This window comes from Pseudorasbora parva, chromosome 1, assembly GCF_024679245.1.
Source record: "Pseudorasbora parva isolate DD20220531a chromosome 1, ASM2467924v1, whole genome shotgun sequence".
Classification (NCBI taxonomy): Eukaryota; Metazoa; Chordata; class Actinopteri; order Cypriniformes; family Gobionidae; genus Pseudorasbora; species Pseudorasbora parva.
In genome coordinates, this window is record NC_090172.1 from 27,302,744 (window position 1) to 27,328,684 (window position 25,941).

General features: G+C 38.8%; 1 protein-coding gene across 2 annotated transcripts in view; it reads right to left on the reverse strand.

Moving 5' to 3' along the window:
* Positions 1 to 25,941, reverse strand: part of pamr1a (peptidase domain containing associated with muscle regeneration 1a) — a 45,775-nt gene that overhangs the window by 7,524 nt on the left and 12,310 nt on the right. The window contains exons 2-5 of one of the 2 annotated variants that reach the window (XM_067437449.1): positions 2,378 to 2,549; positions 1,227 to 1,403; positions 969 to 1,094; positions 740 to 854 (exon numbers count right to left, since the gene is read on the reverse strand). In XM_067437449.1, coding sequence (XP_067293550.1) covers positions 740 to 854; positions 969 to 1,094; positions 1,227 to 1,403; positions 2,378 to 2,513 — 554 coding nt within the window. In that variant the 5' untranslated portion in view covers positions 2,514 to 2,549. Of the gene's footprint in view, positions 1 to 739; positions 855 to 968; positions 1,095 to 1,226; positions 1,404 to 2,377; positions 2,657 to 25,941 lie in introns of those variants that run through there. The other variant, XM_067437448.1, reaches the window with a different exon arrangement.

The following is a 25,941-nucleotide window of genomic DNA, read 5'->3' on the forward strand; positions in this document are numbered from 1 at the left end:
CTCTGCCGGCTTGCCTTCTTTCCACAGTGCATCCTGGTGCCATGTGTTCCCCAGGCAAGTGGCACACGTGCACCCTGCCATCCACATGATGTAAAAGGAAATTATGATTAATCAGACCAGTCCACCTACTTCCATTGCTCTTTGGTCCAGTTATGATGCTCAAGTGCCCACTGTTGGCGCCTAAGGTGGTGGACAGGGGTCAGCATGGGCACCCTGACTGTTCTGCGGCTATGTAGCCCCATAAGCAACAATCTGCGATGCACTGATTCTGCCTTTCTATCAGAATCAGCATTAACTTCTTGAGCAGTTTGAGCTTGAGTAGCTCATCTGTTTGATCAGATCACACGTGCCAGCCTTCTCTCCCCACATGCATTAATGAGCCTTGGTCACCCATAACCCTGTCGCCAGTTTACCACTGTTCCCTTCTTGAACCACTTTTGACAGATACTCACCACTGCAGACCGTGCTCTGACCCAGTCATCTAGCAATCACAATTTGGCTCTTGTCAAACTCACTCAAATCCTTACGCTTGCCCATTTTTCCTGCTTCTAACAGATCAACTTTGAGGCCGTGATGCCGTGATGAAGAGATAATCAGTGTTATTCAACTCACCAGGTCATAATGTTATGCCTGATCAGTGTATATCTGCATTATAACAGGTTATTCAAACTGAATTAATTGGGAAATGTTTAAATGACAATTTATTATTCATCAGCTTTGTAGCGTTTATAGTAGTTACCTGAGCTCCACCGTTGCTCCTCTGTCAACTTGTAGTGTCCATTCACATTTGGCGTTGATCGGATAACTCTCTAAAGTCACATGACCATGTGGTCTCTGTATAACTTCTCCACATGCTAAAGTTGGCAGGTAGAGTGTGTGTCTAAATGTATTCATTTATTTGTGGCAATAAAAAGCAATAGTTACACTTCATGTATTAAATGGATTCTGGAAAGAACCGAAAGACTCACTGAGACAGTCTCCACCAGACCACCCTTGACGACACGCTGAGCAGTACCTGCCTCTGATGTAGAAATTATCTTTGGCCTGCCAGGTGCCATTGTTGCAAGTCTTGCAGTTGTCAAAAATGCTGCAACCTGGATGGATGGACAGACAGACAGACATAAAGTTACACAGATGTAGGCTATATAAATCAAATAATTTGAACTGCTCAAGTTGAAAACATACACTTACAGGTTATCTAAAGTTCGAGTTGTGTTCTATCTTACCCTGGTGTAGGATGCAGGGGTCACACTCATCCAGAACATTTCGACAGCAGGGTACAGCGTAGCCCACTTTTGTTCCCTGTGATGGGCACTTACATGCAATCTGCTCATACTCACAGCAGGTACGGCACATGGCGTTCCACTGTGGGCCGGGACACGTATCCTCCTGCGACCTAAAAACTACATCAAGCAGACTAAAAGTCATAAACAGTATGTCTTCCATGCTTTTCTAGAATTCATGTGACTGACACTATGTGAATGGTGCCTTGTTCTTCAAATGAAGTATTCACTGTGATGCACATGTTAGAGTCCCCAATTCAGGCAGGGGAAAGTCATTAATATTACCCATCAGCTAGCAAAAAGCTGATGTGAAGGTTTGTCTGCGCCAGACAAAAATGTAAATGTTTATGATGCTGTGTAGACAACCAAGCTATCTTTATGTCCTCAACCATGTCTTGGCAGGTTCAAGTCATGCTTCTGTCACAGATCTGACTACCAGTCTTGTAATTATAGTCTGTGATCTTTCATCACCTATCAAGGGTTTTGCTGGGACCACAACTGAGATGAGTAACTGTGATAATTGTGCAACAGTGCCAAAATTATAACCCTAATCTACTAATTCCGTTTTTGTGGGAGCAAGATTCCTGTCTGTGTCTAGCCATCTGTGAGTTTAAAGACAGGTTCCTTTAGTCATGTCCTGGTGCATTTATCTCATGTCTGTTTTTCTCATTTGTGAGAAAATGTCCAAAGAGATTTATGCATGTTAACTTAAGCACATGTATTCAGGTTTACCAAACACTAAATATAACTGACCATGAAGTAAACCTCTATATATATATATATATATAAAATTTGCAAGCAACACAAAGACAAGGTGTCATTAATATTTAAACAGATTAGCAATTTTCAGCAAGTTTCATGAAAAAGTCAACTGAGACTTAAGGAACGCTTCTCTAAAGCTGATCTTTAAAGCACACTTTAACTGAAGGTAACCTGCAGAATAACATTAAGAGCTGTTAAAAAAACACGTTGTCATATACTTTCAGTGGCTGTGGCATTCAAATTACACAGCACATTGCAATAGCAGTGATTGTGTCAGATAAACACAGTCATTACTCTTTAAAGTAATGTTACAGTCTTTGCAAAACTCTTACCATTTGGCCAAGATGCCCCAGTGCTTAAAAGCTGAAGAAGATAAAGAAGGATAGGGAGCGAAGCAGGGAGGTATCCACACTTAGGGTACATCCATATCCCTGTGCTCACAGCCAGCTGGCCTGCGGGAAAGAGCATTCTTCTGCCAAGACTTCTGTTGTGTCAAATGAGCTCCTGCAACATGAGGCCAGTGATTAGATACCCCTCAGTCTCTCTGTCTTTCCTCTTCTACTCTCTCTCTCTCTCTCTCTCTTTCTCTCAGACTGTTTCTACTGCTTCTTTCTGTTATACTATTCTTTCAGTCTCTCCCTCAATTTACAGTCACTTTCACTGCTCAACTGTTTCTGTGACGTAAGAAGTTTGATACAGAGTAAGGGGAAACCTTTAACCCATTCTCCTACCAATTTCATGTTTGTCTATTTGTTAGATACAGTTACTAAGTTACTCCTAAATATTGCTCTCGATACTGATCTGTAAACAAACCAAACTGTTGTGGCAGCTTGGAAAATATGTTGGAATTTCAACTGTAAATAGTTGCTAAAGGTGTTCAGAGGAGTTTTCAATCATAATAATTTAGGTAATCATTTATGTGCATTTATGTAATCATTCTTTTGAAAGAAATTAAAATGGCACCTTTACTATACACATCTATATATGTGCAATGGCACATATTCCTGATTATAAAGGCGTTATTTCACTGGTCAAGCATATAATAGGATGTGGAAAAAAAAAGTTGTATTCGAATGACTGAATCTCATTTGCTCTCTCTCTCTCTCTCTCTCTCTCTCTCTCTCTCTCTCTCTCTCTCTCTCTCTCTCTCTCTCTCTCTCCACCCCCCTCTAGATCTTTAGTTTACCCCTCCCCCATCTGTTTCTCAATTTTGATTATTTTCTTAGACTTCGTTTCAGCCTTTTGCTGCAGCTTTCACTTTTAATATGATAAAAGTTTATTTTCTTTCTTTTTTATTAAGGTTGATTCCAAAAGATACAGATGTGAGTAATTGTATTTGGTAGAACGTTTGAGCAGGACAGTTTAAAGAGGAAAACATTTTCCCCGTTTGTTTTGAGTTCCCGTGGAAACCAAGTTTCCATGTTCTTAACTTTTCCCAAATACACTCATTGAGTTTACAGACTCACTGTCTGAATGAAGAAAACCCCTGCTCTTATAACTGTGATGATTAACGTGCCACAAGACACACAGCGCAAACACATTATAATAATGGGGGAAAAGATTTTAAATATTCTACTAGTAAACAAAAGTTGATCTCACCTATCAATATATTAGATGTAAAACATATCTCCCATCCCTGTTTTCTTTTCTTTTTTTCTCTATTTATCACTGCCTGTTTCCACTCTTCACTATACCATACACAGATATGTACAGTAGTGAAGTAAATGTACTTTATCTTTGTTTTTCTTTGGAAAGCTTTTACTACATCCCAAAGCATGTACTTTTTACTGCACTGCATTTCATAAATAAAAGTTTTTTTTCCTTTAATACCTAATTAGATTAAAAATGTAGTACTTTCTTGTACTCAAGTAAAATTTGGAATAACTTTTAAGGGATACATTTTTTATGTAATTAATTATTAAAGGATATTCAATATGAAATGTAGTGCGGTAAAGCTTTTCACTGCAGTATGCTTTGGAAGGTAGAAGTAACATTTTCTAAAGAAAAACATTCTGATATAGTACAGACACTTTAAAAAAGAGAAAAAATACTTCAGTACTATCTGCTTCTGACCAAACATTATCAATTTTCTATGCATGTAAAACGTTCCTAAAATTCTTACATAAATCCAGCTTTGCATGTTTTGTGATTGTGTGCATACTGAAAACAAGTTCTAAGATGTTAATGTCCTCAGAATGTGTATCAGTTGTACGACTGTATGTTATATTTAATTAACAATGAAACTGTGTTCACAATAAATTTCAAACTTACTAAAAGTATCTATATAGTTTTGTTTTGTTGTGTTTTTGAGGGGTTGTCATGGAGATTTTTCATGCAACCCTGACATTTAATTTGCCTCAGCTGTGGCAACTAAATACTAATTCCACAAAAAGGGCAGAATCCAAAACATATTTTCAGATAAATATTTCCTCATAAAACTAAAATATTTTATGAAACTTGTTGGCAGTTTTGAAGTGATATTTGAACGATTGTTTCGATTATAACAAACTTCCTATTTCTTTTCAGGGGCAATCTGTCAATGTCTAGCAAAATTGGATTATATTCTTGTGCAGCTGTATAACTTAGGATATGTAGACTGTAATTATTGAAAACCTAAACTTGCCTCAGGATGTTTTGAGTTATAGTCAACAAACAAACAAGAAACATTCAAGAACTGTTTCTGATGATGTGTTCTACTTAGCATCTCTTGCTCCAGGCCAGTCTGAAGGGAAAAGGGGCCTCTTTCTAAAATATTCATGGCCATTCTGGACAAAGTTCTCTAAGACGTACATTTCCAATGAGAAGGAACATCGAGGGAACAGGCACTTTGGTAACTTGCCACTTTGGCACTCACACTGTGCAGCTCTGCAAAATTTAGTGTTGCTCCTTTTTATACCACCTGCATCCCTTTTCTTAGTTGCATTCACAAAGTAAAAGATTAATGGACCATAAGTCCCATTTGAATAGAGTAGAAAACAGTATGGAGTGAACTGCCTACATAATGTAATAGTTTTAATGTGTGACAAATTGTTTGTGCATGTCCCTCTTTTGTAAACAACTTTGGACAAAAGCCTCTGCTAAATAAATGTACATTTATAGTTTTTCAGATTAATTGCCAAAATCACCTATAGCGGCTTCCTCTTATTATTTGCTTTGTTAAATCACAATTATAATACCTGTCTAAGTGATTAATATGGTCCTGCTTGTTATGACAGGCCTGTTGTCAGCCTGGAGCAAACAGTCTAAAACATATTTTATTAAGGTTTTATTTTTGAGCATTGTTGCCCTGGTTTCTTGTCAGTCAGTGCTTTCTTCTGCCCAGGGCTTTCTTCTGTAGTCTAGCTTCAAAAGTGGACATTCCAGAGAGGCTTCACTGTTCTCCATGAAATCCTGCAGTGCGCCGAACTTGCCTCCAAATCAACCATCTTCCTTCTGCTGGACCTGCCTGGTGCCTTTCAATCTAATGACACACAACTCAAACTGGTTCTCAAAGACCACTCACTGTCTCTGAATAAATCTCCTTTCAGACTTATTGGCCAGGATAGAAAAATAACACCTGCAACTCTACCTAGCAAAGACAGACCTTCTTGTCAACACTGCCAGCCATAACACAACAGATCTCCGTACAGCTAGGCTTGATTGGTTTTCATTGACCATACACCAAAGCTAGGGTTTTACAGAATAATTACTTTTTGATTGAATTACATGCATTTCAATTTTTTATTTAACGCAGAGCATTACCCAGTCTAGCTATGTTCCACTATACCAACATCCCATTCTGGGGACCAACACACCACTATCACAAAATATCCTAGCCCTCCCAGCAGGTGCAAAGCTCCAAAATCAGTGTGTGCTGCTTTCATCTGAAGAGTGACAGAATGGTGGCAGGGGGAGGATTTAAGCACAACACCTGCAGCTTTTCATGCTCCATGCCAGACATTTTGAGAACATGAGCTGACCAGCTGTATGTCTGGCATTGCATTCAAGCAACAAGTCAAAACAGTCAAAACAAACCAGTTTCAATGACACCAGCATTGGTCTTTAAATGCTAGAAATACCTTACACATATAATCATGTGCGTTATTTAAAGGTGCATTCAGTAAGAGTTTATGTTCAGCTGGCTCTATATCTGTGTCAATACTATTGTTCGTGGATTTTATACTGACACCTGCTGGCATGGATGCATGGCATTTGTTAAAGGAACACGCCAACTTTTAGCTTATGTTGATGGAAGTTAGCCTATTTTATTTCCGCAGTGCATAATATCATTGTGAATGCTGAACCCATAGTACAGCAGCCAAGTTCCTTGATTATTACACAGGAATGAGAGTATAGTTCCTAGCCGTATCAGTCTAGAAAATTGCAACTTTTAATTTTCCGTCAGTCTAAGTAATGTAACTATACACTTTACAACATTTAAATAGGAAAATGTTGGTGTTCTTTTGTCACTTATTGAGCAGTAGGCTAGATGGAGCCATTTACCTCCAGTCTTTGTGCTAAGCTAGGCTAGCAGTGGGTGCATCAGACAGAGTTATGGCACGCACGGAGTTAAGAATAGTATGTATGGACTTATCTGACTCTGGGGGATACAATTATTTATTTATTTATTTTCGAACATTTAAAAGAAAAAAGTAAAGATGAATAAAAAAAAATAGGATAATAGAAAAGTAAAGTAAAAAACACAGCAAAAGTATCTTACTTTCCTGTAAAGAACATGCTTCTATCTCATGAACGAAAAAGGAGTAGGAAGAAGTGAAACGTATATACTCCTACCCCTTTAATTCTTATTTATCTTTAAATAACATACATATGCCTACGCCTACTCATACACATATACACATTTACATATATCTATACCCCTATATCCACATACACATACACATACCCCCACATACCATATACATACATACATACATACATAAATTCAAAAGTAACCACTAACAAATATTATAAATCATAAAGGAGCACTCCCATTTTCCGACAGTACTTCTTGATACTTCTTAAGAATATTTTCTCTATACATTTTTTTAAAGAGGAATATGTTAGAGCATTGCTTTACATTTTCATCTATTTTATTCCACAATGTAACTCCACATATTGATAAAGTATTTTCCTTGTTGTTCTAAATCTATTAATCTTTTAAGTTTCCACCTCCCCTTAAGTTTTACAAAAAAACATATTTTGTATATTCCCAGGCAATAGCCTATTTCTTACTTTGAACATGAATACAGCAATTTGATATTCGATTTGATCATAGTATTTTAATAATCTAGACTGCCAAAATAATGAATTTTTATGTTCACAGAATCCAACATTATGAATGATTCTCATAGCTCGTTTTTGCATTATTACTAACGGCTGTAGTGAATAATGCACAATGAATAAGCTAAAGTCATAAAAAAGGTTGCCGTGTTCTTTTAACTTACTGCTGCTTCTTCACAACCTTAAAGGGGGGGTGAAATGCTGTTTCATGCATACTGAGCTTTTTACACTGTTAAAGACTTGGATTCCCATCCTAAACATAGACAAAGTTTCAAAAACTAATGTTGGACGTTTGATGGAGTATTTCTGTGTTAAAAATACTCCTTCCGGTTTCTCACAAGTTTCGGAGAGTTTTTTTCGAGTATGGGTCCGCTTGACGTTAATAAAACGGAAGGTCCTTGTATGGGCCGTACGGGCTCTTCTCCCGTCACTAGAGCGAGAGAGAGGATATGCACGCCGTAAACACTGCTCTCGCGCCGCGCTCCACTTTATTCCTATGGGTGACGTCGAGCGACTTCAGCACTTCAGCACAGCATTCCGGGAAGGCAGCGCTACATTTGAACCGATTTGAACGCAGAAATTACGGGAAGCTTCAAAGCATCGCTTCAGTTGCGTCGCAAAAGTGGATCTCCACGGTCACTGCTGTCACAGGACTTCAACCAATCATACCAAAGAAGTGTGTTTTTGATGGAGCGGTCCCAGCGATAAAGGTTCGGTCCTGCTTTGGAAGCAGCCGGTGAGTAAATCAGCTTCAAATGTCTCTGCTATTGGCTCGTCGCGTGAGTTAACATCAGTAAACGACACGATCGCGTGCTTCGTCATTCAAAAGCGCTAACGGTTACTCCATTGTTGTTCTGTATAACGTTACACTAGTCTGACTCTGACGTGCAAAACCGTTTTGCTTGCTACTTCTAAGGTCTAGTCGCATACAATAGTCCATAAACTGAATCATGTCATCATAAACTGCTTGTAAAGACACAGAAATGTTGACAGGCCCCTAAATACAGTAACGTTACATACCACAGAGACGGATGTCCTGAAGTTGCCGTTTCTCCTGTTCAATTTATTTCTGCCTCAGATTTGATTCTGGATCATTATCTGTATTAGCTGAGATAGCGATGGGTTTCTCCACGCTTGAGGACGTCACGCTTTGTTTGCGATCGTCATTCTTTAGCTCTGCCCACACGATACGCCTCCAGGCGCTCGTTTTTTTCCGGAAAGACTCGGTACAGCCTATATTTCTTTTATAAATATGATAAAACTAAAGACTTTTCGGAGATATGAAGGATACAATACTACTCTATAGGTACTCAAGATTGACATGAGATTGACTGAAACTGAGTGTTTCCCCCCCCCTTTAAAACGTGTTTTACCTTCTGTTACATTTCAACATACAACACATCTATATAATTATCATTCTTGGAGTCAATCTCAGCCATTCTGTACATGTTGTTGAAAGTGTGTGCTGGCACATGAATGCCTGTCGCAATTCACTGGTCTGTGTGTGAGTTCTCTCAATGCAGTGGCTGAGTTGGACGCATTTTGCAGTATGGCAGCTGTGACCATCATGTGTTTATGCTTGGCGCTTGATGTCCAGCCAGTTATTCCCAATCTGTGGTGTAAGAGCTGCAGATTATTGCAGTTTGTCTTTTGAATCTAGCAAGGAATGCTTGTATGGACATTTTATGTTTCCTTTCAAACTGTTTGGACTGTCTGGTGGATTGCACACATACATACCATCATTTTGGATTATCTTGTTGACTCATACACAGTTGTGATGTTGTGTTTGTTGTATGAACACTAAATTGTATACATTTGTTGTTACATCTGATTTGTTTCACTGTAAGAAAAAAAAACAATTTGTATTGTTCAGATACTGGTAATTTTCTGCTATGGACATTATCCATGAAGTTAACCGGACATTTCCTTTAACCCTAAACACAACACTTTAATATTTTAAAATACAGGTAAAACACGCTATATGGAAAATTTCATATGAAAACATTAATATTAACACATACATGGTGCCCTATTTTTATGGACTTTTATAATGTTGTTTTGTTTATATGCATTTATGCCTTGAGAACTGCAGCTGAGAGCACTATATAAATGAATCATTATTATTTAGTAGTAATGCTGCCTTCAAGTGCACCAGGTGTTCATTGCTACAACATGACTTGCATTCAAATTGGAAATAGCCTAAAGAAAAATACAATTGTGAACAATAAACTCAAACAACTGCAGTATACAAATATAGCTGCAAGCAGCCATTATCGGGGCCAAGCGCAAAGAAGAAGACAAGACATGCCAGCATGGCTGGAAGTCTCAAGCCAACTGCAACAATGAGCCATTAAGGACCTATTAAGTTGATTTTAGGCAAAATAGCAGTCAAATTTTAAATACAGTCAATAATAATGGTTTAATGGTTTATCACTTTCGACCAATAGGTGTCACTGTTACGAAACTGATGTGGTTTAGTCAGATTGAGATGACAATGACACATGCAAAGTTTGGTGTCAATATGTCAAAGCATTGCAGAGATACAGCCTCAAGAGTAATTTTTGCATCATGGCTCAACTCTGTTGCAGTGGTATATGAAAACTGTTTTGTCTATCAATCCGAAATCCATAAGTATTTGTCAGCATGGTCTGAAGACGATACGGATCAATTTTGGTGAAAATCGGACAAACGGTCTAGGATGAGTTTGAAAAAGTAGATTTTTAACAAATAACAAGATGGAGCACAGATATGTTTGCAAAATATGGCAAAATTGGTATCTATCTTCTCGGCATGAGCCAATGAATGTATTATGACCAGTCTCATTACAATAGGCTAATTTAATCAAAAGTTATTAGCATTTTTGTACATTTTATTACAACTTTTGACCACAAGGTGGCGCTGCCCCGAAACTTTTTGAATATCTTCGGGACATAGAGCGGAAGACACATACCGAGTTTTGTAATGATACACTAGTGCATTCTTAAATTATAGCATTAGCATTTTAAACCGTAATACTGCATTGAAGTCAATGGGAATTTCATGTTTTGTTTTATTATAGCGCCACCAAGAGGCACAATCCCACCAATTTTTTTATGTGTCCTCGTAGTGAGCCCATACATATGTGTGTCAAGTTTGGTGAAAATATTTCATTTTGTTTTGGAGTTATAGACATTTATATGAAAAAACACGTAAAAAATGACTGACACCTGACTTTGATTGGATTTTACTACCCCTTACTATCAATATTTTGAGATTTGGGCATTAGCATATAGCTATCGACCTATGTTTCCGAACTTCTGAGGCTGGTTTCGTCTCGATCGGACTAGCGGTTTCGAAGATATCAGCAAATGTTTTTTAAGCACTAAATTACAACTCTGCGCAAACCATATGCCGAAACCTGGCAAGTCTGGTATCGTTGGAGTCGGCAAGGATTCAGGAGACCAAAAAACACACTCCCATCAAAATATGTCAACCACACCCAAAGTTATAAGCGTTTGAAAAAAAAAATTCTCCACTAGGTGGCGCTGTTTCGAAACTTCTCAGGCTACTTCAGGGCATCGTGGTGATGACCCATACCAAGTTTCATAACAATCTGTTCATGCGTTCATAAAATACAGCATTTTTGCACATAATTCAAAATGGCCGACATCCAAAATGGCCGACATGGTAAAATTGGATATCAGTCGACTCGGCATGACGCCCTGAATCTAATGAGACCAATTTTATGATTTTTGGATAAACGGTTCAGAAGTTATAAGCCAAAATAGGCATTTTTCGTATCTCCGGACAGGTAGGTGGCGCTGCGCCGAAACGCTGCATGTTGCTTCAAGTCATGCTTGTGATGACATGTACCAAGGTTGGTTTGAATACGATAAAGCGTTGCGGAGATATAGCCTTTAGTGTGTTTTTGCAACCTCCACGTAAAATTTGTTTGTGCGTTTATTGAAAACGATTGGACGAATCAACTTGAATTCCATAACTTTTTGTCAACATGCTCTGAAGATGATCTGTTTCAATTTTCGTGAAAATCGGAGCAACGGCCTAGGAGGAGTTCGAAAAAGTAGGTTTTTCAGAAAATTCAAAATGGCGGGAAAATTTGCATACCGGAAAATGACATCATAGGGTGAAATCGAATCGGCTTGAGCCAAGGAATCCGATGAAAAAAGAATTTTGTTTCTAGCCCTTAGGGGTCAAAAGTTATAAGCATAAATATGAGTGAAACTTTGGACAGGTGGTGGCGCTAGAGGGATTGAGTTAGAGGCACCAAATTTGCTATAGTGACAGCTCAGACTGGCCTCTATGAGTGTGCCAAATTTCACAACTTTTTACCATACGGTTCTATGGGCTGCCAGAGACTCCTATGGCGGAAGAAGAAGAAGCAGAATAATAAATATAGCTGCAAGCAGCCATTATCGGGGCCAAGCGCAAAGAAGAAGACAAGACATGCCAGCATGGCTGGAAGTCTCAAGCCAACTGCAACAATGAGCCATTAAGGACCTATTAAGTTGATTTTAGGCAAAATAGCAGTCAAATTTTAAATACAGTCAATAATAATGGTTTAATGGTTTATCACTTTCGACCAATAGGTGTCACTGTTACGAAACTGATGTGGTTTAGTCAGATTGAGATGACAATGACACATGCAAAGTTTGGTGTCAATATGTCAAAGCATTGCAGAGATACAGCCTCAAGAGTAATTTTTGCATCATGGCTCAACTCTGTTGCAGTGGTATATGAAAACTGTTTTGTCTATCAATCCGAAATCCATAACTATTTGTCAGCATGGTCTGAAGACGATACGGATCAATTTTGGTGAAAATCGGACAAACGGTCTAGGATGAGTTTGAAAAAGTAGATTTTTAACAAATAACAAGATGGAGCACAGATATGTTTGCAAAATATGGCAAAATTGGTATCTATCTTCTCGGCATGAGCCAATGAATGTATTATGACCAGTCTCATTACAATAGGCTAATTTAATCAAAAGTTATTAGCATTTTTGTACATTTTATTACAACTTTTGACCACAAGGTGGCGCTGCCCCGAAACTTTTTGAATATGTTCGGGACATAGAGCGGAAGACACATACCGAGTTTTGTAATGATACACTAGTGCATTCTTAAATTATAGCATTAGCATTTTAAACCGTAATACTGCATTGAAGTCAATGGGAATTTCATGTTTTGTTTTATTATAGCGCCACCAAGAGGCACAATCCCACCAATTTTTTTATGTGTCCTCGTAGTGAGCCCATACATATGTGTGTCAAGTTTGGTGAAAATATTTCATTTTGTTTTGGAGTTATAGACATTTATATGAAAAAACACGTAAAAAATGACTGACACCTGACTTTGATTGGATTTTACTACCCCTTACTATCAATATTTTGAGATTTGGGCATTAGCGTATAGCTATCGACCTATGTTTCCGAACTTCTGAGGCTGGTTTCGTCTCGATCGGACTAGCGGTTTCGAAGATATCAGCAAATGTTTTTTAAGCACTAAATTACAACTCTGCGCAAACCATATGCCGAAACCTGGCAAGTCTGGTATCGTTGGAGTCGGCAAGGATTCAGGAGACCAAAAAACACACTCCCATCAAAATATGTCAACCACACCCAAAGTTATAAGCGTTTGAAAAAATAAATTCTCCACTAGGTGGCGCTGTTTCGAAACTTCTCAGGCTACTTCAGGGCATCGTGGTGATGACCCATACCAAGTTTCATAACAATCTGTTCATGCGTTCATAAAATACAGCATTTTTGCACATAATTCAAAATGGCCGACATCCAAAATGGCCGACATGGTAAAATTGGATATCAGTCGACTCGGCATGACGCCCTGAATCTAATGAGACCAATTTTATGATTTTTGGATAAACGGTTCAGAAGTTATAAGCCAAAATAGGCATTTTTCGTATCTCCGGACAGGTAGGTGGCGCTGCGCCGAAACGCTGCATGTTGCTTCAAGTCATGCTTGTGATGACATGTACCAAGGTTGGTTTGAATACGATAAAGCGTTGCGGAGATATAGCCTTTAGTGTGTTTTTGCAACCTCCACGTAAAATTTGTTTGTGCGTTTATTGAAAACGATTGGACGAATCAACTTGAATTCCATAACTTTTTGTCAACATGCTCTGAAGATGATCTGTTTCAATTTTCGTGAAAATCGGAGCAACGGCCTAGGAGGAGTTCGAAAAAGTAGGTTTTTCAGAAAATTCAAAATGGCGGGAAAATTTGCATACCGGAAAATGACATCATAGGGTGAAATCGAATCGGCTTGAGCCAAGGAATCCGATGAAAAAAGAATTTTGTTTCTAGCCCTTAGGGGTCAAAAGTTATAAGCATAAATATGAGTGAAACTTTGGACAGGTGGTGGCGCTAGAGGGATTGAGTTAGAGGCACCAAATTTGCTATAGTGACAGCTCAGACTGGCCTCTATGAGTGTGCCAAATTTCACAACTTTTTACCATACGGTTCTATGGGCTGCCAGAGACTCCTATGGCGGAAAAAGAAGAAGAAGCAGAATAATAATAGGAACACTAACGATTTCAATAGGTGCCTCCGCACCTTCGGTGCTTGGCCCCTAAATATAGCTGCAAGCAGCCATTATCGGGGCCAAGCGCAAAGAAGAAGACAAGACATGCCAGCATGGCTGGAAGTCTCAAGCCAACTGCAACAATGAGCCATTAAGGACCTATTAAGTTGATTTTAGGCAAAATAGCAGTCAAATTTTAAATACAGTCAATAATAATGGTTTAATGGTTTATCACTTTCGACCAATAGGTGTCACTGTTACGAAACTGATGTGGTTTAGTCAGATTGAGATGACAATGACACATGCAAAGTTTGGTGTCAATATGTCAAAGCATTGCAGAGATACAGCCTCAAGAGTAATTTTTGCATCATGGCTCAACTCTGTTGCAGTGGTATATGAAAACTGTTTTGTCTATCAATCCGAAATCCATAACTATTTGTCAGCATGGTCTGAAGACGATACGGATCAATTTTGGTGAAAATCGGACAAACGGTCTAGGATGAGTTTGAAAAAGTAGATTTTTAACAAATAACAAGATGGAGCACAGATATGTTTGCAAAATATGGCAAAATTGGTATCTATCTTCTCGGCATGAGCCAATGAATGTATTATGACCAGTCTCATTACAATAGGCTAATTTAATCAAAAGTTATTAGCATTTTTGTACATTTTATTACAACTTTTGACCACAAGGTGGCGCTACCCCGAAACTTTTTGAGTATCTTCAGGACATGGAGCGGAAGACACATACCGAGTTTTGTAACGATACGCTAATGCATTCGTAAATTATAGCATTAGCATTTTAAACCATAATACTGCATTGAAGTCAATGGGAATTTCATGTTTTGTTTTATTATAGCGCCACCAAGAGGCACAATCCCACCAATTTTTTTATGTGTCCTCATAGTGAGCCCATACATATGTGTGTCAAGTTTGGTGAAAATATCTCATTTTGTTTTGGAGTTATAGACATTTATATGAAAAAACACGTAAAAAAGGACTGACACCTGACTTTGATTGGATTTTACTACCCCTTACTATCAATATTTTGAGATTTGGGCATTAGCGTGTAGCTATCGACCTATGTTTCCGAACTTCTGAGGCTGGTTTCGTCTCGATCGGACTAGCGGTTTCGAAGATATCAGCAAATGTTTTTTAAGCACTAAATTACAACTCTGCGCAAACCATATGCCGAAACCTGGCAAGTCTGGTATCGTTGGAGTCGGCAAGGATTCAGGAGACCAAAAAACACACTCCCATCAAAATATGTCAACCACACCCAAAGTTATAAGCGTTTGAAAAAAAAAATTCTCCACTAGGTGGCGCTGTTTCGAAACTTCTCAGGCTACTTCAGGGCATCGTGGTGATGACCCATACCAAGTTTCATAACAATCTGTTCATGCGTTCATAAAATACAGCATTTTTGCACATAATTCAAAATGGCCGACATCCAAAATGGCCGACATGGTAAAATTGGATATCAGTCGACTCGGCATGACGCCCTGAATCTAATGAGACCAATTTTATGATTTTTGGATAAACGGTTCAGAAGTTATAAGCCAAAATAGGCATTTTTCATATCTCCGGACAGGTAGGTGGCGCTGCGCCGAAACGCTGCATGTTGCTTCAAGTCATGCTTGTGATGACATGTACCAAGTTTGGTTTGAATACGATAAAGCGTTGCGGAGATATAGCCTTTAGTGTGTTTTTGCAACCTCCACGTAAAATTTGTTTGTGCGTTTATTGAAAACGATTGGACGAATCAACTTGAATTCCATAACTTTTTGTCAACATGCTCTGAAGATGATCTGTTTCAATTTTCGTGAAAATCGGAGCAACGGCCTAGGAGGAGTTCGAAAAAGTAGGTTTTTCAGAAAATTCAAAATGGCGGGAAAATTTGCATACCGGAAAATGACATCATAGGGTGAAATCGAATCGGCTTGAGCCAAGGAATCCGATGAAAAAAGAATTTTGTTTCTAGCCCTTAGGGGTCAAAAGTTATAAGCATAAATATGAGTGAAACTTTGGACAGGTGGTGGCGCTAGAGGGATTGAGTTAGAGGCACCAAATTTGCTATAGTGACAGCTCAGACTGGCCTCTATGAGTGTGCCAAATTTCACAACTTTTTACCATACGGTTCTATGGGCTGCCAGAGACTCCTATGGCGGAAGAAAAAGAAAAAGAAGAAGAAGAAGAAGCAGAATAATAACAAGCAGCCATTATCGGGGCCAAGCGCAAAGAAGAAGACAAGACATGCCAGCATGGCTGGAAGTCTCAAGCCAACTGCAACAATGAGCCATTAAGGACCTATTAAGTTGATTTTAGGCAAAATAGCAGTCAAATTTTAAATACAGTCAATAATAATGGTTTAATGGTTTATCACTTTCGACCAATAGGTGTCACTGTTACGAAACTGATGTGGTTTAGTCAGATTGAGATGACAATGACACATGCAAAGTTTGGTGTCAATATGTCAAAGCATTGCAGAGATACAGCCTCAAGAGTAATTTTTGCATCATGGCTCAACTCTGTTGCAGTGGTATATGAAAACTGTTTTGTCTATCAATCCGAAATCCATAACTATTTGTCAGCATGGTCTGAAGACGATACGGATCAATTTTGGTGAAAATCGGACAAACGGTCTAGGATGAGTTTGAAAAAGTAGATTTTTAACAAATAACAAGATGGAGCACAGATATGTTTGCAAAATATGGCAAAATTGGTATCTATCTTCTCGGCATGAGCCAATGAATGTATTATGACCAGTCTCATTACAATAGGCTAATTTAATCAAAAGTTATTAGCATTTTTGTACATTTTATTACAACTTTTGACCACAAGGTGGCGCTGCCCCGAAACTTTTTGAATATCTTCGGGACATAGAGCGGAAGACACATACCGAGTTTTGTAATGATACACTAGTGCATTCTTAAATTATAGCATTAGCATTTTAAACCGTAATACTGCATTGAAGTCAATGGGAATTTCATGTTTTGTTTTATTATAGCGCCACCAAGAGGCACAATCCCACCAATTTTTTTATGTGTCCTCGTAGTGAGCCCATACATATGTGTGTCAAGTTTGGTGAAAATATTTCATTTTGTTTTGGAGTTATAGACATTTATATGAAAAAACACGTAAAAAAGGACTGACACCTGACTTTGATTGGATTTTACTACCCCTTACTATCAATATTTTGAGATTTGGGCATTAGCGTATAGCTATCGACCTATGTTTCCGAACTTCTGAGGCTGGTTTCGTCTCAATCGGACTAGCGGTTTCGAAGATATCAGCAAATGTTTTTTAAGCACTAAATTACAACTCTGCGCAAACCATATGCCGAAACCTGGCAAGTCTGGTATCGTTGGAGTCGGCAAGGATTCAGGAGACCAAAAAACACACTCCCATCAAAATATGTCAACCACACCCAAAGTTATAAGCGTTTGAAAAAAAAAATTCTCCACTAGGTGGCGCTGTTTCGAAACTTCTCAGGCTACTTCAGGGCATCGTGGTGATGACCCATACCAAGTTTCATAACAATCTGTTCATGCGTTCATAAAATACAGCATTTTTGCACATAATTCAAAATGGCCGACATCCAAAATGGCCGACATGGTAAAATTGGATATCAGTCGACTCGGCATGACGCCCTGAATCTAATGAGACCAATTTTATGATTTTTGGATAAACGGTTCAGAAGTTATAAGCCAAAATAGGCATTTTTCGTATCTCCGGACAGGTAGGTGGCGCTGCGCCGAAACGCTGCATGTTGCTTCAAGTCATGCTTGTGATGACATGTACCAAGGTTGGTTTGAATACGATAAAGCGTTGCGGAGATATAGCCTTTAGTGTGTTTTTGCAACCTCCACGTAAAATTTGTTTGTGCGTTTATTGAAAACGATTGGACGAATCAACTTGAATTCCATAACTTTTTGTCAACATGCTCTGAAGATGATCTGTTTCAATTTTCGTGAAAATCGGAGCAACGGCCTAGGAGGAGTTCGAAAAAGTAGGTTTTTCAGAAAATTCAAAATGGCGGGAAAATTTGCATACCGGAAAATGACATCATAGGGTGAAATCGAATCGGCTTGAGCCAAGGAATCCGATGAAAAAAGAATTTTGTTTCTAGCCCTTAGGGGTCAAAAGTTATAAGCATAAATATGAGTGAAACTTTGGACAGGTGGTGGCGCTAGAGGGATTGAGTTAGAGGCACCAAATTTGCTATAGTGACAGCTCAGACTGGCCTCTATGAGTGTGCCAAATTTCACAACTTTTTACCATACGGTTCTATGGGCTGCCAGAGACTCCTATGGCGGAAGAAGAAGAAGAAGAAGAAGAAGCAGAATAATAATAATAGGAACACTAACGATTTCAATAGGTGCCTCCGCACCTTCGGTGCTTGGCCCCTAATAATAGGAACACTAACGATTTCAATAGGTGCCTCCGCACCTTCGGTGCTTGGCCCCTAATAATAGGAACACTAACGATTTCAATAGGTGCCTCCGCACCTTCGGTGCTTGGCCCCTAATAATAGGAACACTAACGATTTCAATAGGTGCCTCCGCACCTTCGGTGCTTGGCCCCTAATAATAGGAACACTAACGATTTCAATAGGTGCCTCCGCACCTTCGGTGCTTGGCCCCTAACAAGCAGCCATTATCGGGGCCAAGCGCAAAGAAGAAGACAAGACATGCCAGCATGGCTGGAAGTCTCAAGCCAACTGCAACAATGAGCCATTAAGGACCTATTAAGTTGATTTTAGGCAAAATAGCAGTCAAATTTTAAATACAGTCAATAATAATGGTTTAATGGTTTATCACTTTCGACCAATAGGTGTCACTGTTACGAAACTGATGTGGTTTAGTCAGATTGAGATGACAATGACACATGCAAAGTTTGGTGTCAATATGTCAAAGCACTGCAGAGATACAGCCTCAAGAGTAATTTTTGCATCATGGCTCAACTCTGTTGCAGTGGTATATGAAAACTGTTTTGTCTATCAATCCGAAATCCATAAGTATTTGTCAGCATGGTCTGAAGACGATACGGATCAATTTTGGTGAAAATCGGACAAACGGTCTAGGATGAGTTTGAAAAAGTAGATTTTTAACAAATAACAAGATGGAGCACAGATATGTTTGCAAAATATGGCAAAATTGGTATCTATCTTCTCGGCATGAGCCAATGAATGTATTATGACCAGTCTCATTACAATAGGCTAATTTAATCAAAAGTTATTAGCATTTTTGTACATTTTATTACAACTTTTGACCACAAGGTGGCGCTGCCCCGAAACTTTTTGAATATCTTCGGGACATAGAGCGGAAGACACATACCGAGTTTTGTAATGATACACTAGTGCATTCTTAAATTATAGCATTAGCATTTTAAACCGTAATACTGCATTGAAGTCAATGGGAATTTCATGTTTTGTTTTATTATAGCGCCACCAAGAGGCACAATCCCACCAATTTTTTTATGTGTCCTCGTAGTGAGCCCATACATATGTGTGTCAAGTTTGGTGAAAATATTTCATTTTGTTTTGGAGTTATAGACATTTATATGAAAAAACACGTAAAAAATGACTGACACCTGACTTTGATTGGATTTTACTACCCCTTACTATCAATATTTTGAGATTTGGGCATTAGCGTATAGCTATCGACCTATGTTTCCGAACTTCTGAGGCTGGTTTCGTCTCGATCGGACTAGCGGTTTCGAAGATATCAGCAAATGTTTTTTAAGCACTAAATTACAACTCTGCGCAAACCATATGCCGAAACCTGGCAAGTCTGGTATCGTTGGAGTCGGCAAGGATTCAGGAGACCAAAAAACACACTCCCATCAAAATATGTCAACCACACCCAAAGTTATAAGCGTTTGAAAAAAAAAATTCTCCACTAGGTGGCGCTGTTTCGAAACTTCTCAGGCTACTTCAGGGCATCGTGGTGATGACCCATACCAAGTTTCATAACAATCTGTTCATGCGTTCATAAAATACAGCATTTTTGCACATAATTCAAAATGGCCGACATCCAAAATGGCCGACATGGTAAAATTGGATATCAGTCGACTCGGCATGACGCCCTGAATCTAATGAGACCAATTTTATGATTTTTGGATAAACGGTTCAGAAGTTATAAGCCAAAATAGGCATTTTTCGTATCTCCGGACAGGTAGGTGGCGCTGCGCCGAAACGCTGCATGTTGCTTCAAGTCATGCTTGTGATGACATGTACCAAGGTTGGTTTGAATACGATAAAGCGTTGCGGAGATATAGCCTTTAGTGTGTTTTTGCAACCTCCACGTAAAATTTGTTTGTGCGTTTATTGGAAACGATTGGACGAATCAACTTGAATTCCATAACTTTTTGTCAACATGCTCTGAAGATGATCTGTTTCAATTTTCGTGAAAATCGGAGCAACGGCCTAGGAGGAGTTCGAAAAAGTAGGTTTTTCAGAAAATTCAAAATGGCGGGAAAATTTGCATACCGGAAAATGACATCATAGGGTGAAATCGAATCGGCTTGAGCCAAGGAATCCGATGAAAAAAGAATTTTGTTTCTAGCCCTTAGGGGTCAAAAGTTATAAGCATAAATATGAGTGAAACTTTGGACAGGTGGTGGCGCTAGAGGGATTGAGTTAGAGGCACCAAATTTGCTATAGTGACAGCTCAGACTGGCCTCTATGAGTGTGCCAAATTTCACAACTTTTTACCATACGGTTCTATGGGCTGCCAGAGACTCCTATGGCGGAAAAAGAAGAAGAATAATAAATATAGCTGCAAGCAGCCATTATCGGGGCCAAGCGCAAAGAAGAAGACAAGACATGCCAGCATGGCTGGAAGTCTCAAGCCAACTGCAACAATGAGCCATTAAGGACCTATTAAGTTGATTTTAGGCAAAATAGCAGTCAAATTTTAAATACAGTCAATAATAATGGTTTAATGGTTTATCACTTTCGACCAATAGGTGTCACTGTTACGAAACTGATGTGGTTTAGTCAGATTGAGATGACAATGACACATGCAAAGTTTGGTGTCAATATGTCAAAGCATTGCAGAGATACAGCCTCAAGAGTAATTTTTGCATCATGGCTCAACTCTGTTGCAGTGGTATATGAAAACTGTTTTGTCTATCAATCCGAAATCCATAAGTATTTGTCAGCATGGTCTGAAGACGATACGGATCAATTTTGGTGAAAATCGGACAAACGGTCTAGGATGAGTTTGAAAAAGTAGATTTTTAACAAATAACAAGATGGAGCACAGATATGTTTGCAAAATATGGCAAAATTGGTATCTATCTTCTCGGCATGAGCCATTGACTGTATTATGACCAGTTTCATTACAATGGGTTAATTTAATCAAAAGTTATTCGCATTTCTGTACATTTTATTACAACTTTTGACCACAAGGTGGCGCTACCCCGAAACTTTTTGAGTATCTTCAGGACATGGAGCGGAAGACACATACCGAGTTTTGTAACGATACGCTAATGCATTCGTAAATTATAGCATTAGCATTTTAAACCATAATACTGCATTGAAGTCAATGGGAATTTCATGTTTTGTTTTATTATAGCGCCACCAAGAGGCACAATCCCACCAATTTTTTTATGTGTCCTCGTAGTGAGCCCATACATATGTGTGTCAAGTTTGGTGAAAATATCTCATTTTGTTTTGGACTTATAGACATTTATATGAAAAAACACGTAAAAAAGGACTGACACCTGACTTTGATTGGATTTTACTACCCCTTACTATCAATATTTTGAGATTTGGGCATTAGCGTATAGCTATCGACCTATGTTTCCGAACTTCTGAGGCTGGTTTCGTCTCGATCGGACTAGCGGTTTCGAAGATATCAGCAAATGTTTTTTAAGCACTAAATTACAACTCTGCGCAAACCATATGCCGAAACCTGGCAAGTCTGGTATCGTTGGAGTCGGCAAGGATTCAGGAGACCAAAAAACACACTCCCATCAAAATATGTCAACCACACCCAAAGTTATAAGCGTTTGAAAAAAAAAATTCTCCACTAGGTGGCGCTGTTTCGAAACTTCTCAGGCTACTTCAGGGCATCGTGGTGATGACCCATACCAAGTTTCGTAACAATCCGTTCATGCGTTCATAAAATACAGCATTTTTGCACATAATTCAAAATGGCCGACATCCAAAATGGCCGACATGGTAAAATTGGATATCAGTCGACTCAGCATGACGCCCTGAATCTAATGAGACCAATTTTATGATTTTTGGATAAACGGTTCAGAAGTTATAAGCCAAAATATGCATTTTTCGTATCTCCGGACCAGTAGGTGGCGCTGCGCCGAAACGCTGCATGTTGCTTCAGGTCATGCTTGTGATGACATGTACCAAGTTTGGTTTGAATACGATAAAGCGTTGTGGAGATATAGCCTTTAGTGTGTTTTTGCAACCTCCACGTAAAATTTGTTTGTGCGTTTATTGAAAACGATTGGACGAATCAACTTGAATTCCATAACTTTTTGTCAACATGCTCTGAAGATGATCTGTTTCAATTTTCGTGAAAATCGGAGCAACGGCCTAGGAGGAGTTCGAAAAAGTAGGTTTTTCAGAAAATTCAAAATGGCGGGAAAATTTGCATACCGGAAAATGACATCATAGGGTGAAATCGAATCGGCTTGAGCCAAGGAATCCGATGAAAAAAGAATTTTGTTTCTAGCCCTTAGGGGTCAAAAGTTATAAGCATAAATATGAGTGAAACTTTGGACAGGTGGTGGCGCTAGAGGGATTGAGTTAGAGGCACCAAATTTGCTATAGTGACAGCTCAGACTGGCCTCTATGAGTGTGCCAAATTTCACAACTTTTTACCATACGGTTCTATGGGCTGCCAGAGACTCCTATGGCGGAAGAAAAAGAAGAAGAAGAAGCAGAATAATAACAAGCAGCCATTATCGGGGCCAAGCGCAAAGAAGAAGACAAGACATGCCAGCATGGCTGGAAGTCTCAAGCCAACTGCAACAATGAGCCATTAAGGACCTATTAAGTTGATTTTAGGCAAAATAGCAGTCAAATTTTAAATACAGTCAATAATAATGGTTTAATGGTTTATCACTTTCGACCAATAGGTGTCACTGTTACGAAACTGATGTGGTTTAGTCAGATTGAGATGACAATGACACATGCAAAGTTTGGTGTCAATATGTCAAAGCATTGCAGAGATACAGCCTCAAGAGTAATTTTTGCATCATGGCTCAACTCTGTTGCAGTGGTATATGAAAACTGTTTTGTCTATCAATCCGAAATCCATAAGTATTTGTCAGCATGGTCTGAAGACGATACGGATCAATTTTGGTGAAAATCGGACAAACGGTCTAGGATGAGTTTGAAAAAGTAGATTTTTAACAAATAACAAGATGGAGCACAGATATGTTTGCAAAATATGGCAAAATTGGTATCTATCTTCTCGGCATGAGCCAATGAATGTATTATGACCAGTCTCATTACAATAGGCTAATTTAATCAAAAGTTATTAGCATTTTTGTACATTTTATTACAACTTTTGACCACAAGGTGGCGCTGCCCCGAAACTTTTTGAATATCTTCGGGACATAGAGCGGAAGACACATACCGAGTTTTGTAATGATACACTAGTGCATTCTTAAATTATAGCATTAGCATTTTAAACCGTAATACTGCATTGAAGTCAATGGGAATTTCATGTTTTGTTTTATTATAGCGCCACCAAGAGGCACAATCCCACCAATTTTTTTATGTGTCCTCGTAGTGAGCCCATACATATGTGTGTCAAGTTTGGTGAAAATATTTCATTTTGTTTTGGAGTTATAGACATTTATATGAAAAAACACGTAAAAAATGACTGACACCTGACTTTGATTGGATTTTACTACCCCTTACTATCAATATTTTGAGATTTGGGCATTAGCGTATAGCTATCGACCTATGTTTCCGAACTTCTGAGGCTGGTTTCGTCTCGATCGGACTAGCGGTTTCGAAGATATCAGCAAATGTTTTTTAAGCACTAAATTACAACTCTGCGCAAACCATATGCCGAAACCTGGCAAGTCTGGTATCGTTGGAGTCGGCAAGGATTCAGGAGACCAAAAAACACACTCCCATCAAAATATGTCAACCACACCCAAAGTTATAAGCGTTTGAAAAAAAAAATTCTCCACTAGGTGGCGCTGTTTCGAAACTTCTCAGGCTACTTCAGGGCATCGTGGTGATGACCCATACCAAGTTTCATAACAATCTGTTCATGCGTTCATAAAATACAGCATTTTTGCACATAATTCAAAATGGCCGACATCCAAAATGGCCGACATGGTAAAATTGGATATCAGTCGACTCGGCATGACGCCCTGAATCTAATGAGACCAATTTTATGATTTTTGGATAAACGGTTCAGAAGTTATAAGCCAAAATAGGCATTTTTCGTATCTCCGGACAGGTAGGTGGCGCTGCGCCGAAACGCTGCATGTTGCTTCAAGTCATGCTTGTGATGACATGTACCAAGGTTGGTTTGAATACGATAAAGCGTTGCGGAGATATAGCCTTTAGTGTGTTTTTGCAACCTCCACGTAAAATTTGTTTGTGCGTTTATTGAAAACGATTGGACGAATCAACTTGAATTCCATAACTTTTTGTCAACATGCTCTGAAGATGATCTGTTTCAATTTTCGTGAAAATCGGAGCAACGGCCTAGGAGGAGTTCGAAAAAGTAGGTTTTTCAGAAAATTCAAAATGGCGGGAAAATTTGCATACCGGAAAATGACATCATAGGGTGAAATCGAATCGGCTTGAGCCAAGGAATCCGATGAAAAAAGAATTTTGTTTCTAGCCCTTAGGGGTCAAAAGTTATAAGCATAAATATGAGTGAAACTTTGGACAGGTGGTGGCGCTAGAGGGATTGAGTTAGAGGCACCAAATTTGCTATAGTGACAGCTCAGACTGGCCTCTATGAGTGTGCCAAATTTCACAACTTTTTACCATACGGTTCTATGGGCTGCCAGAGACTCCTATGGCGGAAGAAGAAGAAGAAGAAGAAGCAGAATAATAATAGGAACACTAACGATTTCAATAGGTGCCTCCGCACCTTCGGTGCTTGGCCCCTAAATATAGCTGCAAGCAGCCATTATCGGGGCCAAGCGCAAAGAAGAAGACAAGACATGCCAGCATGGCTGGAAGTCTCAAGCCAACTGCAACAATGAGCCATTAAGGACCTATTAAGTTGATTTTAGGCAAAATAGCAGTCAAATTTTAAATACAGTCAATAATAATGGTTTAATGGTTTATCACTTTCGACCAATAGGTGTCACTGTTACGAAACTGATGTGGTTTAGTCAGATTGAGATGACAATGACACATGCAAAGTTTGGTGTCAATATGTCAAAGCATTGCAGAGATACAGCCTCAAGAGTAATTTTTGCATCATGGCTCAACTCTGTTGCAGTGGTATATGAAAACTGTTTTGTCTATCAATCCGAAATCCATAACTATTTGTCAGCATGGTCTGAAGACGATACGGATCAATTTTGGTGAAAATCGGACAAACGGTCTAGGATGAGTTTGAAAAAGTAGATTTTTAACAAATAACAAGATGGAGCACAGATATGTTTGCAAAATATGGCAAAATTGGTATCTATCTTCTCGGCATGAGCCAATGAATGTATTATGACCAGTCTCATTACAATAGGCTAATTTAATCAAAAGTTATTAGCATTTTTGTACATTTTATTACAACTTTTGACCACAAGGTGGCGCTGCCCCGAAACTTTTTGAATATCTTCGGGACATAGAGCGGAAGACACATACCGAGTTTTGTAATGATACACTAGTGCATTCTTAAATTATAGCATTAGCATTTTAAACCGTAATACTGCATTGAAGTCAATGGGAATTTCATGTTTTGTTTTATTATAGCGCCACCAAGAGGCACAATCCCACCAATTTTTTTATGTGTCCTCGTAGTGAGCCCATACATATGTGTGTCAAGTTTGGTGAAAATATTTCATTTTGTTTTGGAGTTATAGACATTTATATGAAAAAACACGTAAAAAATGACTGACACCTGACTTTGATTGGATTTTACTACCCC